The sequence below is a fragment of the Giraffa tippelskirchi genome, chromosome 3 (genome assembly GCF_054371585.1).
Source record: "Giraffa tippelskirchi isolate mGirTip1 chromosome 3, T2T-mGirTip1v1.2.pri, whole genome shotgun sequence".
Classification (NCBI taxonomy): Eukaryota; Metazoa; Chordata; class Mammalia; order Artiodactyla; family Giraffidae; genus Giraffa; species Giraffa tippelskirchi.
The window spans coordinates 147828050-147846704 of NC_137277.1; the positions used below are offsets into that span (position 1 = coordinate 147828050).

General features: G+C 44.2%; 1 protein-coding gene across 1 annotated transcript in view; it reads left to right on the forward strand.

Annotated features, from left to right (window-relative positions):
• Positions 1-14395: 14395 nt before the first annotated feature.
• Positions 14396-18655, forward strand: part of LOC145542626 (aldehyde oxidase 2) — a 76007-nt gene continuing 71747 nt past the window's right edge. Inside the window, exons 1-4 of the mRNA XM_081581820.1 lie at positions 14396-14449; positions 15216-15273; positions 17030-17126; positions 18261-18369. Of these exons, the coding sequence (XP_081437946.1) occupies positions 14396-14449; positions 15216-15273; positions 17030-17126; positions 18261-18369 (318 nt within the window). The remainder of the gene's footprint in view (positions 14450-15215; positions 15274-17029; positions 17127-18260; positions 18370-18655) is intronic.

The following is an 18655-nucleotide window of genomic DNA, read 5'->3' on the forward strand; positions in this document are numbered from 1 at the left end:
CTTTTAATTTCATGGCTGCAATCACCATCAGCAGTGATTTTGGAGCCCCCCAAAATAAAGTCTGACACTGTTTCCACTGTTTCCCCATCTATTTTCCATGAAGTGATGGGACCAGATGCCATGATCTTAGCTGATATATTTTTCTAGCAGTAACATAGAAAGACTCATTTATCACAAACATAATTTTAAGAGTATTATACTTCCTAGACTGTGTGAACAAGACTTATGATAACAGAAACTGGATTTTTACAAAATAAATCTGATCACTTCAGTTCAGTTCAGTTCAGTCGCTCAGTCATGTCTGACTCTTTGCGACCCCGTGAATCGCAGCATGCCAGGCCTCCCTGTCCATCACCAACTCCCAGAGTTTACCCAAACCCATGTCCATCGAGTCGGTGATGCCATCCAACCATCTCATCCTCTATTGTCCTCTTCTCCTCCTGCCCCCAATCCTTCCCAGAATCAGGGTCTTTTCCAGTGAGTCAACTCTTTGCATGAGGTGGCCAAAGTATTGGAGTTTCAGCTTTAACATCAGTCCTTCCAATGAACACCCAGGACTGATCTCCTTTAGGATGGACTGGTTGGATCTCCTTACAGTCCAAGGGACTCTCAAGAGTCTTCTCCAACACCACAGTTTAAAAACATCAATTCTTCGGCACTCAGCTTTCTTCACCGTCCAAATCTCACATCCATACATGACCACTGTAAAAACCATATCCTTGACTAGACGGACCTTTGTTGACAAAGTAATGTCTCTGCTTTTTAATATGCTATCTAGGTTGGTCATAACCTTCCTTCCAAGGGGTAAGCGTCTTTTAATTTCATGGCTGCAATCACCATCAGCAGTGATTTTGGAACCCCAAAAAATAAAGTCTTCAGTAGTATTAAGTTAAGTAGAAGAATTGGAGTTAGGGAGGAAGAATTTATAAAAATAGTACAGTTTAAAGGATAGCAAGTTTCAAATATAAGGTTGCTACTTTAATGCCTTTAAAATTTGACAATTTATACTATTTTATAAAAAAAATCTATATTACTAATTTAAATAAATATCTGTTATTGTGTGTCTAATTTTAGATGTTATTACAGTGATAGTTGTACGAGAAGTGTCAAATACAATCTTTTCAGCCAGAGGACTCAGTAAACAGTCAAGCATACTTTGAGTGATAGAGCACATGATCATTATTAATTCTGGGCAAAACTGCTAGTGCTTGTCACTCATACAAACTTACCTTTACTATTGCTTAACTGTAAGTTCAATAAACGTTTGTCAGATGAGAAATAATATTACGTGGCAGGTACTACGCTTGCTGCCTTTTTCCTTTCAACTTAAAGGACACACAGGGCCCAACTGTCTTACTTCTCCTGGACCAAAAGTTTATGATAGAACAGTTTTGTGCAACCTTACAAAATACTAGAGAAATGGAGTTGAGTGAATAGTGGCTGGGAGGGATTTGATTTCAGTTCAGTATCTTGACCCTGCAGCACCAGGAATGATCTTGGCTTTTAGAAATGGGGGAGGTCAAAAAGAGGGAGAGATCAACTGGGACAAGAATGCTTGGATATCCACATTGTTTCTTTCAAACAATGGAAAATCTTTAATTTCTCCATATTCTTAACACTGTCAGAGCCAGGGGTATCACAAGTTGACTTTTCTGAAAGAAAGTGCTGAGACAGTTTAGGGAGCAGGATGTTTCTTAGGGCTCAACACTTTGGCCCACTGTCGCGAAGAGCTGACTCATTAAAAAAGATCCTGATGCTGGGAAAGATTGAAGGCCGGAGGAGAAGAGGATGACAGAGGATGAGATGGTTAGATGGCATCACCGACTGGATGGACATGAGTTTGAGCAAACTCCGGGAGATGGTAAAGGACAGGGAGGCCTGAAGTACTGCAGTCCATGGGGTCATGAAGAGTCAGGCAAGGCTAAGCTACTGAACAACAACCTGAGAAGGAAAGGCTGAGGAAGCAGAATTGGGCAGAGGGAGAAGTCAAACTGATACAGGTCCCTCTAAGCATCAGGACCCTAGCAGGGAGCCCTGGATCAAGCATTGACCCATGGAGCAGTCCTGCTCAGACTGAAATGGACAGGCCTGTGTATCCCCAAGTGACTCATTCACTAACTACAGGCCTGCCCTGGAAAAGCTTAACCTTGAACAAGGAAACTCCTCTGCTCTAAGGGAGACCCTGAGGGCACTGACAGCTGCAGACCACACTCCAACAACACCCCCTATAGCCGGGTGGGGCAGGTCCTTCCAGGAAGGGGAACTGAGAAGCTCATCTCCAGTCTACCACATGTATCATGTATCTCCCAAAGTGATCCTCCCTGATTCGTGAGTTTATTAACATGCAAATCTTACATAGGTGTAAGTTGTAATTCACATTTAGTTATACATTGGATGAATTGCCTTTATAAAAAAGAATAATCCTGATGCTTTTGAACTGTGGTGTTGGAGAAGACTCTTGAGAGTCCCTTGGACTGCAAGGAGATCCAACCAGTCTATCCTAAAGGAAATCAGTCTTAACTATTTATTGGAAGGACTGATGCTGAAGCTGAAACTCCAGTACACTGGTCACCTGATGCGAAGAACCGACTCATTGGAAAAGACCCTGATGCTGGGAAGATTGAAGATGGGAGGAGAAGGGGACAACAGAGGATGAGATGATTGGATGGCATCACTGATGCAATGGACATGAGTTTGACTAGGCTCCAGGATTTGGAGATGGCCAGGGGAGCCTAGCATGCTGCAGTCCATGGGGTCACAAAGAATCAGACACAACTGAGCAACTGAACTGAACTGAATTCTACATTCAAAGAAATACACAATTTATGTATATATAACATTTCAATATTTTAAGTCAGTACTTGCCCCAGAAATTTCATATTATTTGTTTGCTATATGCTTTCCTTACTTATTCAGTTGAATTTGGTTAAATTCAGTTATTATCACACTGTACCATATGTTGTTATTAATTACAAATAAAACCTCAGGGAAAAAAATATGAGGTTTTAAAACTCATTGTTGTTATGTAGCCACTAAATCTTATCTGCTTCTTTTGCCGCCCCATGGACTGTAGCCTGCCAGGCTCCCCTGTCCATGGGATTTTCCAAGCAAGAATACTGCAGTGGGTTGCCATTTCCTTCTCCAGGGGATCTTCCTGACCCAGTGATTGAACCCAGGTCTCCTGCATTGCAGGTGAATTCTTTACCACCGAGCCACAGGCAAGCCCTTTTAAAACTCTTACCTAAATTTTATTATCTGGAAATTGATACTAGGTCAAGAAAATTAACTTGTTCTGAATAAGTAAATGACGGGGTAGAAGTGTTCAAGAAGGTATGACTTCCTGCAGAGCTCTAAAACTCTGAGCCCTGGTTGACAGGTGTAAGAGCAGAAGAAGCATTATATTAATAAGAAAACACAAATTTTGTTGTTAACATTTGCCTGGTATGTCTTTCACCCATCTATATTTAATCCTTTCCTTTTTCACTTTAAACATGTTTCTTAGTACACACACTTACACACATATATAAATACATACAGATATACACATGTATGCGTGCTAAGTCACTTCAGTCATGTCTGACTCTTTGCAACCTCATGGACTGTATGCAGCCCAGCAGGCTCCTCTGTCCATGGGAATTCTCCAGGCAAGAATACTGGAGTGGGTTGCCACTCCCTTCTCCAGGGGAATCTGCCCAACCCAGGGATCAAAACTGTATCTCTTATGTCTCCTGAATTGGCAGACAGGTTCTTTACTACTAGTGCCACTTGGGAAGCCCTGTATACCTATATATATCTTAGTGTATATATATATATATACACACACATATATATATATGTGTGTATATATATATATATATGTATATACATATATATATGTGTATATATATATATATACACATATATATGTAGTATGTACATATAAATAGTATATACTAGGTTTAGGGTAATTTTTCTCATAGAATTTCTAGTCATCATTTTTAAGTGGTAATCCATTTCATTTGTGCCTTATAATTGTTTGAAGTGTTCAATTTTTCTATTTATTTATACATATAATAAATAACAAGTTATATAATTAATGTCATATGTTTTTATTATTCAGACTTGCACTCCTCTTCACCTTTCTTATCAAGGTTGTTTTGTTGTTGTTGTTGTTGTTTTGCCATACATTGACATGAATCCACCATGGGTGTACATGGTTTCCCCTTCCAGAACCCCCTTCCCACCTCCCTCCCCATCCCATCCCTCTGGGTCATCCCGGTGCACCAGCCCCAAGCACCCTGTATCATGCATCGAACCCAGAATGGTGATTCATTTCACATATGATAATTTACATGCTTCAGTGCCATTCTCCCATCAAGGCTGTTTTTTGTGTGATCCCTCTCCTCAGGTAAGGTGGTTGTTACCCAGGCAGGAATACTTAGTTCCACCAACAGGGTCTCCAGTGCCCTTCTCTCCTCTCAGAAACCAACCTACAGCTGCTAGTCTCCTGCCCTCTAGCGTCCAATGTGGCAGCAAGCACTTAGATGCCAGAGTGAGCCTTTTTCCTTCATAGAAAACTTAATCTTTCAACTTGAAGTGAAGTGAAAGTCGCTCAGTCGTGTCTGACTCTTTGTGACCCCATGGACTATACAGTCCATGGAATTCTCCAGGCCAGAATACTGGGGTTAGTAGCTGTTCCTTTCTCCAGGGGATCTTCCCAACCCAGGAATTGAACCAGGGTCTCCTGCACTGCAGGCGGATTCTTTATCAACTGATTTCTTTCAACCTAATACCTTGTAAGAAATTCTTTTTATCCTCAGAGTCCCAAGATCCTGTCAGCGGATGTCAGATGTGTGTCTTTTTCTTCAATCTAGCGTGGAACTTGAGGAGAACGTCCAATCTCTAGACTCAGATCTCTCTCAGATCACAGAAAGTGTCTCCAAGTGTTCATGGTTGCTTCTCCTTCACCTCTTCCTTTTACTCCTTTAGCTGTCCTGTTCTTCAGGCCTTATCTCTCTCATCTAGGCTCCAGGTCTCTTATTTGTTTCTTTATGATTGCTTCTTCTGCATGTCTTTACTCTGTGCTCGGGTTTATGCATTGCTCTTTGTTTTCCAAGTCACTAATGTGGGTTTCCTTGTCTCTCCCAAGCTTGTGGTGGCTGCCAGCATTCCTTGGTGTTCCCTGGCTTGTAGACACATAGCTCCAATCTGCCTCCATTGACTGAATTGTTTATTAGTTGGCTGGTTGGTTTCTTTCCTTGAGAAAGTCTTGAGGGCAGGGGTTGTCTTAGTCCATTGGCGATGACAATAGTATGTTCTGTTTTGAATGATCGTCTCTCTAACTCTTGGGTATGTGTGAATTCCCAAGGGCTGCTCTAACAAAATACCATACACTGGCTGGCTTAAAACAACAGATATTTATCTTCTCACTGTTATGAAGGCTATAAGTCTGAAATCACAGTGTCAAAAGGGCCATTCTTCCTCTGAATGCTGAGACAAAGTCTTTCTTGCCTCTCCCTAGGTTGTGGTGGTTGCCTGCAGTCCTTGGTGTTCCCTGGTCTATGGACACATCAATCTCTGCCTTCATCCTCAGATATCTGTTTCCCTCCCTGAATGTCTGTCTCCAAATCTACCTCTCCTTATAAGGACACCAGTCACTGGATTTAGTGCCCACCCTAATCCAGTGTGACCCATCTTCATTTGATTACATCTATGAAGACCCAGTTTCCAAATAAGATCACATTGGGAAATGCAAGCAGTTCAGTCCCCAACCGGCCTCCTTAAAATTTTATTTGTCAGCTCACTGGGCTCCCACCTAGTTACTAGTGGGATACCTAAATGTTACTGGGATACCTAAATGGCAACAGACTATAGAAGCCAACATGTTCCTGATCCACCCCATGGGCTGGCAGGACAGAAGCAGAGCCAGTGCCCTGCTTAGGAGACTGGGGGCCACACATCCCTACAGCTCCTTGATTCCCCTCATAATTGCCCAGACACATGGGAAGGAAGGGTTCAGACGGCCCATGTGGCCCCTGACCTCCTATTCACACCAAAGTCAAACATCCTCTCCATGCCTCACCCACAACCCAGAGGACCAGCTGTCCTCCAGATTCACAGTCTTCGAGGTAATGATTCCCAGGTTCTTCCCCAGCCTAGCACTGCTCCCCCACACAGCCCAAGGCCTTACTTCCCACAAGCACAACTGGGAGGGGCAGGGAAGAGGCCTCACAGCCAAAGAGGCTGAGAATGAGGGGTCTGGAATATGGACGTGTAATGACCAACCCAAGGTCATTTAATGACCAGCCTAGGGGGTCTTCAAAGTGCCCACTGCCAGTCTGCTTGCCCATGTTCCATCTCTGGGTTTCAAAGAGCTCACACAGAAGGGACACCCCAAAAGTAGTGGCCAGTACTTTCCCATTTACATCAGCAGGCAACACTTGTTACAACTTTTTCCCCAGAAATAGGTGTGTTTGAATTGTTGGGGAGGGCAGTATCATTTCCAATAGTAATCCTTTCGTTGAGTAACAGGAATTCTTTGATGTTAAGTCCTAAGACCTTTTTTATAACAAACATATAAGCACCTGGGTCAATAGACGTGGCATTTCTCTCACTCATAAGAACAATCTATTTAAAAGTAATGAAATTCAATCTCCCTCTTTCATTAAATTAAAAAAAAAAAAAAAAAGCAGTGGTTGCTTTTTTTCCCCCATTGTTTTGAATAAGATCTGAGAATCAGAAAAACTTGGCAGAGACACCCTCTTACCTTTCTACTGTGAACAGCCTTTGGTCACTCTGCCCTGAGTGATCTTTTGACTCAGCTCCCCAGAGCCCCAAGAGCTTCTAAAGAAGAGAAAATGTGAGTACTTTAGGCCTTACCCCTAGCCCTCCAGGCTACACAGTGACTTTTTAAAATTTTGTTTACACTTCACAGGATATCATTCAAACAAAAATTTCCCTGGCTGAAACATGTTTGGAAAGCACTTCTCTAAAGCATTTCAAGATAGGTTTCCAGATTCCCAGCAATTAATGAACTTGATTGCCTAACCCAAAGAACTTAGACTTTCCAACTCGAATACTATAATCTGACTTCAGTATTCTAACACTGATTTTCTCCATTAAATGCTTGTGCCTTCTGTTGATGCTGAAGGAGTTATTCCTATAAATATTTTTTTATGAATACTTGTTCCTTTTTAAAATTATTTATTGATTCATGTGGCATGCAGAATCTTTAGTTGCAGCATGCAAACTCTTAGTTGCAGCATATGGGATCTAGTTCCCTGACCAGGGATCGAACCCCGGCCCCCTGCAGTCTTAGCCACTTAGCCCCAGTCTTAGCCAATGAACCACCGGGGAAGCCTTCCTATAAATATTTTGAAACAACATGCTTTTCATTGCCAGTGGCCATGCTCCTGTAAATGGGAACCATATGCTCTTTGCAAGCACTGGCTACCCTGTTTTAAAGAGCAGAGTAAGGGAATTCCCTAACAATCCAGTGGTTAGGACTCCATGCTTCTACTGATAGGAGTCCAGGCCAAAAAATAACAAATGACAAGGATAGGGTAAGATAGTAAACACACTGTGGACCCATAACAATGCCTGTGTCAGTCTTGCCCTCAGTGGAAGCAGCCGAAGGAAGGGCTTCAGTCTCCATATGCCCCTTTCCCTCTCTCTGCTCCCACTCCATTCCCAGTTCTCATGGAATCAACTCCTAGTCCCTTCCTCAGGGAGGCCTTCTCTGATTCCTCTCCCCAAACAAAGCTAATCTCCCTGTTCTATGCTTCTCACAATGGTTGATATTCAGTTACGTGTAAATTGTCTCTCTTACAAACCATAAAGTCTCCGGAGAAAGAAAACCAGTAGATCTCGTTCCCCACTGTGCTTGATACTGGGTTGGCCAAAAACTTTGCTCGGGTTTTTCCACAGATGTTATGAAAAACCCAAATGAACTTTTTGACCAACCCAATAATAACTGAGCAAATGAATGAATGATCACTGATGCCTCCTTCAGTTAAAGTATTTGGAGTAATCAGTCAGGCATTGATGAAGCCCTGCAATGAACAAATCATCATCCATGCTGAGCATGGTGGGGAACACAGCCAGCTATTTAACCTCCAGGAGAGAATTACCTGTTTGACCACTTCCAGTTTGCCTTGATTCATGAACCTAACATTCCAGGTTCCTATGCAATATTGCTCTTTACAGCATCGGACTTTGCGTCTATCACCAGTCACATCCACAGTCGGGTATCGTTTTTGCTTTGGCTCCATCCCATCATTCTTTCTGGATTTATTTCTCCACTGATCTTCATTAGCATATTGGGCACCTACTGACCTGGGGAGTTCATCTTTCAGTGTCCTATCCTTTTGCCTTTTCATACTGTTCATGGGGTTCTCAAGGCAAGAATACTGAAGTGGTTTGCCATGCCCTTCTCCAGTGGACCACAATATGTCAGACCTCTCCACCATGACCCATCCGTCTTGGGTGGCCCCACACGGCATGGCTTAGTTTCATTGAGATGAACGTTGACATTCTAGGAATCAGCGAACTAAGATGGACTGGAATGGGTGAATTTAACTCAGATGACCATTATATCTACTACTGTGGGCAAGAATCCCTTAGAAGAAATGGAGTAGCCATCATGGTCAACAAAAGAGTCCAAAATTCAGTACTTGGATGCAATCTCAAAAACGATAGAATGATCTCTGTTCGTTTCCAAGGCAAACCATTCAATATCACGGTAATCCAAGTCTATGCCCCGACCAGTAACACCGAAGAAGCTGAAGTTGAACGGTTCTATGAAGACCTACAAGACCTTCTAGAACTAACACCCAAAAAAGATGTCCTTTTCATTATAGGGGACTGGAATGCAAAAGTAGGAAGTCAAGAAACACCTGGCGTAACAGGCAAGTTTGGCCTTGGAGTACACAATGAAGCAGGGCAAAGGCTAATAGAGTTTTGCCACGAGAACGCACTGGTAATAGCAAACACCCTATTCCAACAACACAAGAGAAGACTCTACACGTGGACATCACCAGATGGTCAACACCAAAATCAGATTGATTATATTCTTTGCAGCCAAAGATGGAGAAGCTCTATACAGTCAGCAAAAACAAGACCAGGAGCAGACTGTGGCTCGGATCATGAACCGCTTATTGCCAAATTCAGACTTAAATTGAAGAAAGTAGGGAAAACCACTAGACCATTCAGGTATGACCTAGATCAGATCCCTTATGAGTATACAGTGGAAGTGACAAATAGATTTAAGGGACTAGACCTGATAGACAGAATGCCTGATGAACTATGGACAGAGGTTCGTGACATTGTACAGGAGACACGGATTAAGAAAATCCCCATGGAAAAGAAATGCAAAAAAGCAAAATGGCTGTCTGAGGAGGCCTTACAGATAGCTGGGAAGAGAAGAGAAGTGAAAAACAAAGGAGAAAAGGAAAGATATTCTCATCTGAATGCAGAGTTCCAAAGAAGAGCAAGGAGAGATAAGAAAGCCTTCCTCAGCGATCAGTGCAAACAAATAGAGGAAAACAACAGATTGGGAAAGACTAGAGACCTCTTCAAGAAAATTAGAGATACCAAAGGAACATTTCATGCAAAGATACGCTCGATAAAGGACAGAAATGGTATGGACCTAACAGAAGCAGAAGATATTAAGAAGAGGTGGCAAGAATACACAGAAGAACTGTACAAAAAAGATCTTCATGACCCAGATAATCACGATGGTGTGATCACTCACCTAGAGCCAGACATCCTGGAATGTGAAGTCAAGTGGGCCTTAGAAAGCATCACTATGAACAAAGCTAGTGGAGGTGATGGAATTCCAGTTGAGCTATTTCAAATCCTCAAAGGTGATGCTGTGAAAGTGCTGCACTCAATATGCCAGCAAATTTGGAAAACTCAGCAGTGGCCACAGGACTGGAAAAGGTCAGTTTTCGTTCCAATCCCAAAGAAAGGCAATGCCAAAGAATGCTCAAACTACCACACAATTGCACTCATCTCACACGCTGGTAAAGTAATGCTCAAAATTCTCCAAGCCAGGCTTCAGCAATACGTGAACCGTGAACTTCCAGATGTTCAAGCTGGTTTTAGAAAAGGCAGAGGAACCAGAGATCAAATTGCCAATATCCGCTGGATCATCGAAAAAGCAAGAGAGTTCCAGAAAAACATCTATTTCTGCCTTATTGACTATGCCAAAGCCTTTGACTATGTGGATCACAATAAACTGTGGAAAATTCTGAAAGAGATGGGAATACCAGACCATCTGACCTGTCTCTTGAGAAACCTGTATGCAGGTCAGGAAGCAACAGTTAGAACTGAACATGGAACAACAGACTGGTTCCAAATAGGAAAAGGAGTACGTCAAGGCTGTATATTGTCACCCTGCTTATTTAACTTATATGCAGAGTACATCATGAGAAACGCTGGGCTGGAAGAAACACAAGCTGGAATCAAGATTGCCGGGAGAAATATCAATAACCTCAGATATGCGGATGACACCACCCTTATGGCAGAAAGTGAAGAAGAACTAAAGAGCCTCTTGATGAAGGTGAAGGAGGAGAGTGAAAAAGTTGGCTTAAAGCTCAACGTTCAGAAAACTAAGATCATGGCATCTGGTCCCATCACTTCATGGGAAATAGATGGGGAAACAGTGGAAACAGTGTCAGACTTTACTTTTTTGGGCTCCAGAATCACTGCTGATGGTGATTGCAGCCATTAAATTAAAAGACTCTTACTCCTTGGAAGGAAGGTTATGGCCAACCTAGATAGCATGTTTAAAAGCAGAGACATTACTTTGCCAACAAAAGTCCCTCTAGTCAAGGCTATGGTTTTTCCAGTGGTCATGTATGGATGTGAGAGTTGGACAGTGAAGAAAGCTGAGCGCCGCAGATATGATGCTTTTGAACTGTGGTGTTGGAGAAGACTCTTGAGAGTCCCTTGGACTGCAAGGAGATCCAATCAATCCATCCTAAAAGAGATCAATCCTGGGTGTTCATTGGAAGGTCTGATGTTGAAGCTGAAGCTCCAATACTTTGGGCACCTCATGCGAAGGGTTGACTCATTGGAAAAGACCCTAATGCTGGGTAGGATTGGGGGCGAGAGGAGAAGGGGACGACAGAGGATGAGATGGTTGGATGGCATCACCGACTCGATGAACATGGGTTTGGGTAGACTCCGGGAGTTGGTGATGGACAGAGAGGCCTGGCGTGCTGCAATTCATGGGGTCGCAGAGAGTCGGACACGACTGAGTGACTGAACTGAACTGAACTGAGAGAATTACCTAATTGGAAAAATGAGATACGAACACTGATAAAACAACCGACTATTAGTAACAGATTAGAGACTAGTTTCCTGGTTCCCAGTTTATTCAGTGGAAAGTAAAGAAGCAATCGGTTGGATATGCAGATGCTTTTAAAGGAATTGAGAGAAAGGAGAGAAGGGAGGTTTGCTTCTCTTCTTTATGATAAACAGAGAAGGGGGAGGGTAGGAGGACAAACAACAACAGGGAGACAGGAGGCAGAAGTGGCTTCTTCAGTCACTCAACAGTTATTCAACAGGCAGTTACTCTGTGGTCAGCACCATTCCAGGCCCGAGAGACAGTGGTGCCCTCAGGGAGCTCACCTTCCAGTGGAGAAAGCGAATAACAGGTAAAGAAACACCCACGTTAGTGAATGAAGTACCATGAAGAAAATGAAACAGCGGTTAGGAGAGTGCTCCTTCAGATGAGGAGGTCAGATAAGAGCTCAGACCCAAGTAGCAAGAAGGCACCACCAGGCCAACATCTGAGAGAAGAGGAGTCGAGGTGGAAAGGGTCACGCGCACCAAAGCCTAGGACAAGAAAGAACTCGGTACATTCAAGAAGCAGGGGAAGGCCAGTGTAGCAGAGACGGCAACCAAGGGAGGAAGCGGTGAGGCTGGTCTCAGAGAGGGTATGGGCCCATCCCGGGGCCTTCTCAGAAAGCCTGTGAGGTTTTGCTAAGTGCAGTGGGGACCACTGGAAGGTTCCCAGGAGAGAAATACCAAGGTTAAGCAAAGGAATGATAATGAGGGGATAGTTTGGTTGGAGCAGGAGACTTTTCTGAAGAGAAAGAGAGTCTGAGGCCTGAAACAAGGACAGATGGTAGAAGGCTTTGGACACTAGGCTGAGGAGTTTGGACCTTATGCTCCATAGGCTCCAGGCCTCAGAGGGCTACTGGGGTATTTGTAGCAGAAAATGTCAGGATCAAAAAGGCTGACCTAGGGGCTTCTCTGGTGGCTCAGTGGTAAAGAATTCGCCTGCCAATACAGGAGAAAAGGGTTGGATCCCTGATCCGGGAAGATCCAACATGCCGTGGAGCAACTAAACCCATGCACCACAATTACTGAGTCTGTGCTCTAGACCCCGGGAACCCCAGCTACTGAGCCCACATGCTGCAGTTACTGAAGCCTGAACTCCCTAGAGTGCATGCCCCACAACAAGAGAAGCCACTGCAATAAGAAGCCTGAGCACCGCAACTAGAGAGTAGCCCCCCTCCACTGCAACTACAGAAAAGCGCTCGTGGCAACAAAGACCCAGTACAGTCAAAATAAATCAATAAATAAAATTATTTTTTAAAAAGGGCTGACCTGAAGGTCTTACCTAATTCTCAGTGTGATCTCCAACTTTTCCCATGGCCCTGTTGTGCATTTATTCAACAACTTTCTAACACATGTGAAACACCACATACATACCCATACACGTGCACATGGGTGTAAACACTTGTCTCCATGGGTATATGAAGCAGGTATGCTTGGGACCCAGGAATTAGAGCTGTAAAGACAGTTGGAAGCTGTCAGCTCCCTTCAACCAGGAAGTGTTTTCTGGACTAGCTCTGCTGGAAAGAATCTGAAGCCACATCCAGATCAACTGGGAAAGAGCATGCGTGCGTGCTAAGTCGCTTCAGTCATGTCTGACTCTTTGTGACCCCATGGACTGTAGCCTGCCAGGCTCCTCTGTCCATGGGATTCTCCAGGCAAGAATACTGGAGTGGGTTGCCATGCCCTCCTCCAGGGGATCTTCCTGACCCAGGGATCAAACCTTTGTTTCCTGCAGCTCCTGTGTGGCAGGCAGACTCTACTGCTGAGCCACCAGGAAGCGGGAAAGAGGATCTTCCTCAATCAGCCGGATCAGGAGGTTGCCAGGTCTTTGCTATCCCTGGCCTGAGGCATCGCCACACAGTGAGTTCACCTTAAGACAAGGGGTTGATAACATCAGTGAGCCAGGAAGGGCTAGAAAACAGAGAGGTCTTGCCTTCTCTCCGGAAACCAGACCACACAGGCGCGAACCATCTGCTTCATCCATCCATGAGGCCAACCCTGGACATTCATTTCACTGAAAGGATAAGAACTGCTTGATTTTATTCATAGATATCTAACTGGAGTTCTTCAAACAGATCAAAAATGATATATTTTTTTAAAGTAATGAATCTGTCAGATGTTTTAGGCCAGAGAGCTTGGTTTTAGTTCCCATTTTGCCACTTACTCTCTGAATGACCCCGAGTTACTGATGTCACCTGTGTTCAGTCACTTGGTCATGTCCAACTCTTTGCAACCCCATCGACTATAACCTACCAGGCTCCTCTGTTTATGGAATTCTCCAGGCAAGAATACTGGAGTGAGTAGCCATTCCCTTTTCCAGGGGATCTTCCCAACCCAGGGATCGAACCCAGGTCTCCTGCATTGCAGGCAGATTCTTTACCATCTGAGCCACCTGGGAATGCCCTCATGTATCTGGGCCCCAGTTTATTTATCTGTTGAGTGGCTGACCAAACTAGACACTCTTTTCCAGTGGAATAATTCTATAAGTGGAGAGGAAGGGCGTCAAGGAGCTAAGTGGTTGAGACATCCCACACCTCCATGTCAGGGCACAGACTGGACTGGTCCACATGATTCCCTATGAGGAGACATTTCTGCAGCTAGAATTAGAAAAAGGTTGGGGAAAGTGGGAGGTCTCAGAAAGCCCACTGCTAGCTCTCTCAGAGGAGGGGAAAATCCATCCAGGACTTGTTCCTGGAGCTGAGTTAGCATACAGAGGGGCTTTGAGTTTAGACAGTTGTTTATAGTTTTCACAGTGAAGCCCTCCAACTTCCTAGGATGCAAGAAGAGGTGTGGACTGGCCACGGGCAAGCCTGAAAGCCAGGATTGGTGGAAGGCCAAGTGAGGCAGAGTTGGGAGGCCGGGCCACACAGGTGCCCTCGACTTAAAAGGCCATGAAGCCAGGTAGTCTCCACCCCCTTGCTCTGCTCCCCGGGGCTCCACACAGTCTGCTTCCACACCAGGAGAGATTTCAGTTGCTTGGACCTAAATCCTGTCTGCTCGTTTCTACGGCTGGCTCCAGAGAGCACTCCCCCTAGAGCTGTAAGGCGAAACTTCATCTCCAGGTGCAATGCCTTGCCCGTCCAGATCGGATGAGCTGGTTTTCTTTGTGAATGGGAGGAAGGTAAGTGTTGGGTGTCACCACCACAGTTTGCAGAGTCAGCAGGGAACTTCTAGCCTGAGGGGAGCACATGTGGCCTGTTTGGGTTGAGACCCACTCCAATCAGGGAGAAGAAGCCAGAGACTGGGAACCAGTCTACTCTGGCCTGTTCTACACTCCACCAGGGAGTGGGGGAGGTGATAAAGCACTGGGGGTAAAGACACTGCCTCGTGTCGCACAGCCTGGGTTCCAATCCAGCTCCACCGTTTGCTGCACAACCTTCTACAAGTCACTTCACTTCACTAAGTCTCAGGGTGCCCGTCTTTATGACTATTGTAGAGATCGAAAGAGAGATGCTTCTTTCACTTATTAGAAGCCTCTCAAATGATTATAGAGGACCTCAGCGCTGGGCCCAATACACCAGAAGCACTCTATTCTAGCAATGCATTTTGATTCTCAAACTCAGGAGGATAAGAAGTGGAGCATTCTTTATTTTTCTATTTATAAACTTAATTTTTCTGTTCAGTTTCCATTATACAGAATTAGTTGATATGTGCGTGTGTGCTAGGTCGCTTCAGTTGTGTCTGACTCTCTGTGATCCCATGAACTGTAGCCCACAAGTCTCCTCTGTCCATGGGATTCTCCAGGCGAGAATAATGGAGTGGGTTGCCATGGCCTCCTTAGGGGATCTTCTCAACCCAGAAATCAAGCTTTTGTCTCTGTGTCTCCTGCATTTCACTGGGTCACCCATTCAATCCCCAAAATAGTCTCCTCTCTGTTTCCAATGCAGGTGATTGAGAGGAATGTGGACCCAGAAATCACTCTGTTGAGCTTCCTAAGAAAGAACTGGATCCTTTTGGTCAGAGTCTTGGCCAGGTCTGTGTTTGCCTTAAAGCTTAGGCTAGCTGTGATTATGAAAATTAATCAAACTTCTCTATCTGCAAACAGCCAGGCCCCTTGGCCTTCACTCTCTTTTTGCTCTTGGCAATGGTTCTAAGGATATTAAGTTAATTAAGCTATTTGGAGAGGATGAAGTTTCCCCAGAGTTTCTTATATCTTGATTTAATAGCCATGAAATAGAAGCTAAGCTCTTTCCTTCAGCACTAATTATTCCTTTAAGGGCCTTCCAGTTCCCCAAGAGGGTGGTTATATAAGAGAGGTTTGTGTTGCATGTACCTTACCCTGGAGGAAAACCAAATTCTCCAGATTTAGGAAGAGCATGTGTCATAGGAGAAGATTACCTTTCTCAACATCTGTTTTCTCACAACAGGTTTTCCCGCAACTTTCTATATTCTGAAATTTAGATTTTCATAATGGCTAACATATTTTAATTGATAACTCTAGTGGATCTTTCGAAGAAGCCAAATTTTTAAAAAGAGAGAAATTACAAGTTTTGTTTAAAAGCCCACATGGTTTATCATTCACTGTCAATGTTTGAAAATTGGGAAATCTCATTTAAAAAAGAAATAGGAGTTTCTCACGAAAAATAGGAATACAGTCATTCTTACCTGGCAGCAATCTTGCTTAGAGCTGAGTGGGGCCTGTCTATCATCCTCCATCTAAAAGGGGGCCCAAGCTCTCCAGGTACACTCAGCCCACTCCAACTCATTCACATACTCTCTGATAAGCATTTACAGTTATGACTTAATTTAGATGAACAAGCCATATGGCTTTTAAAAAAAAGCCTGAGATTCCAAAGTCTTCTTAGCTAGTCTAGTTAATTACTAGTTTATCCAATCCATAAACTGTGTGGAAATGGACCACAGAGAGAAAGATGATTAAAGAGAGGAGCAGAGGCTGAGCTTTGGGATTGGACCTGGAGCAAGAGGGAGAAGAGAGGTACTCCAGGTGGGATACGAAAATAAGGGTGGGAGTTTTCTCTGAAGGCTCACTGACTGGGTTTCAAATGCAATACAAATAACTGGGGAAAACTAGCAATACCTTAACCTGCTAAAAATAGGTGCTTCTCTTCCAATTACATGGTTGGAACCCAGAAGAGTGCTGCTAAGTCGCTTCAGTCGTGTCCGACTCTGTGCGACCCCATAGACGGCAGCCCACCAGGCTTCGCCGTCCCTGGGATTCTCCAGGCAAGAATACTAGAGTGGGTTGCCATTTCCTTCTCCAGTGCATAAAAGGGAAAAGTGAAAATGAAGTCACTCAGTCGTGTCCGACTCTTAGCGACCCCATGGACTATAGCCTACAAGGCTCCTCTGTCCATGGGATTTTCCAGGCAAGAGTACTAGAGTGGGGTGCCATTGCCTTCTCCAACCCAGAAGAGTACCTGTAATGAAATAGGATTTTTCTAAGGGCTTTTACTTCTGTTATCTAACAAGATGCTTACAATAAGCCTGTGAAGATCAACTAGATACTGCTTGTCCCTCATTGCTAGTGAGAAAACAGGTAGGGAGAGGTTCATGTGTGCAGTGTCACACGGCTAGTAAGACACAGACTGGTCTTAACTGAGGCTTGGAGGAAGGGGAATGTCTTCTCAGACCTGCACCTCACTCCACAAAGGAGACTTTCCTCACTAGCAACACCCTAGGGAGGAAGCTCTAATGGAGGCGACATGTCCACCAGGAGTCTTTCCTTGACTGGCCCTCCCAGTGCGCCTCACCGGAACCAAGTACGCCTGTGGAAGCGGAGGCTGCGGTGCCTGCACCGTGATGGTATCTAAGCGAGACCCCTCGTCCCAGGAGATAAGGTATCCACCCAGATGCCTGGAGGTCAGGTTCGCATTCTCCTCTCACAGCTGAGGATGATCTCAAAGGCCTTCCAGCTTTGTGATTCTAACCCTCTCTAGGTCTTAGACCTCTCTGAAAATCTGATAAAAGCTTGTGCTTTCACAAAAGCTACTAATGCACAACACTGCAGAGCAACCATACTCCAATAAAAATTAATCACAAAAAGAAACTAATAATGTTTTACACAGTTTCCAGGGGGCCATGGATCTCCCAAGGCCCATTGATGCATCTCAGTTAAGAAACCCCAACTTAGAAACCTCCCTGGTGACCCAGCAGTTAAGACTCTGTGCTTCCACGGCAAGGGACACAGGTTTGATCCCTGCTGGAGGAAGATCCGGCATGCTACAGATCCCACGTGCTGTGTGGTATGGCCAAAAAAAATGAAACTCCAATTTATGCCAAACATTCATTTGACAGGTGAGAAAACTGAGGTTCAGAAAGATGAAGTGACTTGTTCAGTCATACAATTAGTAAGCCATAGAACAAGAACTCAAGCCCACATTTTCTGACTGTTTTTACTGTTGGATTGAACCTGGGCCATGATTTCAGCATTTCATTAAACGCCGGATTCCAGTACTTGGACTTCTCCCAAATCTGCTGGCTCAAGATTGCAAGAAATGGCCTCAGGACACAGGCCTTCCAACTCTGCTGAATAACCTTATACAGAGTTTAAAATAAACAGGCCAAAAAAAAAAAAAATTTCTCAAATATGGTTAAAAGACAAGGTGTGCCTTTTACCTGTTATGGGATCAATGCTGTAATGAGTAATAATTGACATCCAACTTATTCCTGATGAGACGAGTCCATTCCCACTGAATCCAGATCTAGCTGGGTCTGTTCTGGGCTTGGAAAGTGTTTCTGAGGTTCAGAATGCACATATTCCCCCTAAGGACCCCAATTATTACAGATGATACAGAGTCAGCAGAGAGGACTCTAATTCTCCCTCCTGGTCACCCCTCCAGTTCCCCACTCTCTAGGCTGAATGACAGCCTGGTTGAGGGAGGAGGGGTTCTGCTGCTCTTCTTCGTTCCCGCATTCCCACCAGGCAGAACTGTGTTACTCCTGTTGATTTTCCCTGTGCTTCTCACATAAAGACACTTCTCTGTCACCGCCTGCCTGGTGCCCATCTGCTCTCTGTATGGGGCTGCTGTCACCACTGTGGAAGGTGTTGGAAGCATCAAAACCAGGCTTCACCCTGTGCAGGTAAGAGCACATCCCAGTTTTCTCGCTTCTTAACCCTATGTTTGTAATCAAGGCTGTGTTGACTGTGCCTCCTAGGGCTTCTAGGTTGTGGTCCAGAAAGTAGAAGCTTTAGATACACATTGATCCAGATAATATTATCTGTTAAATGACTTAAAAGAAAGCTAGAAATACATCTGTATTTCATTAGCTGTCATCTTTCTTCTTATTTTGTCTGTTTGAATGGTAACAGTATGATCAAAATATTAATTAATGCATATTAGGCTGTAATGCAGAATAAATATTACAC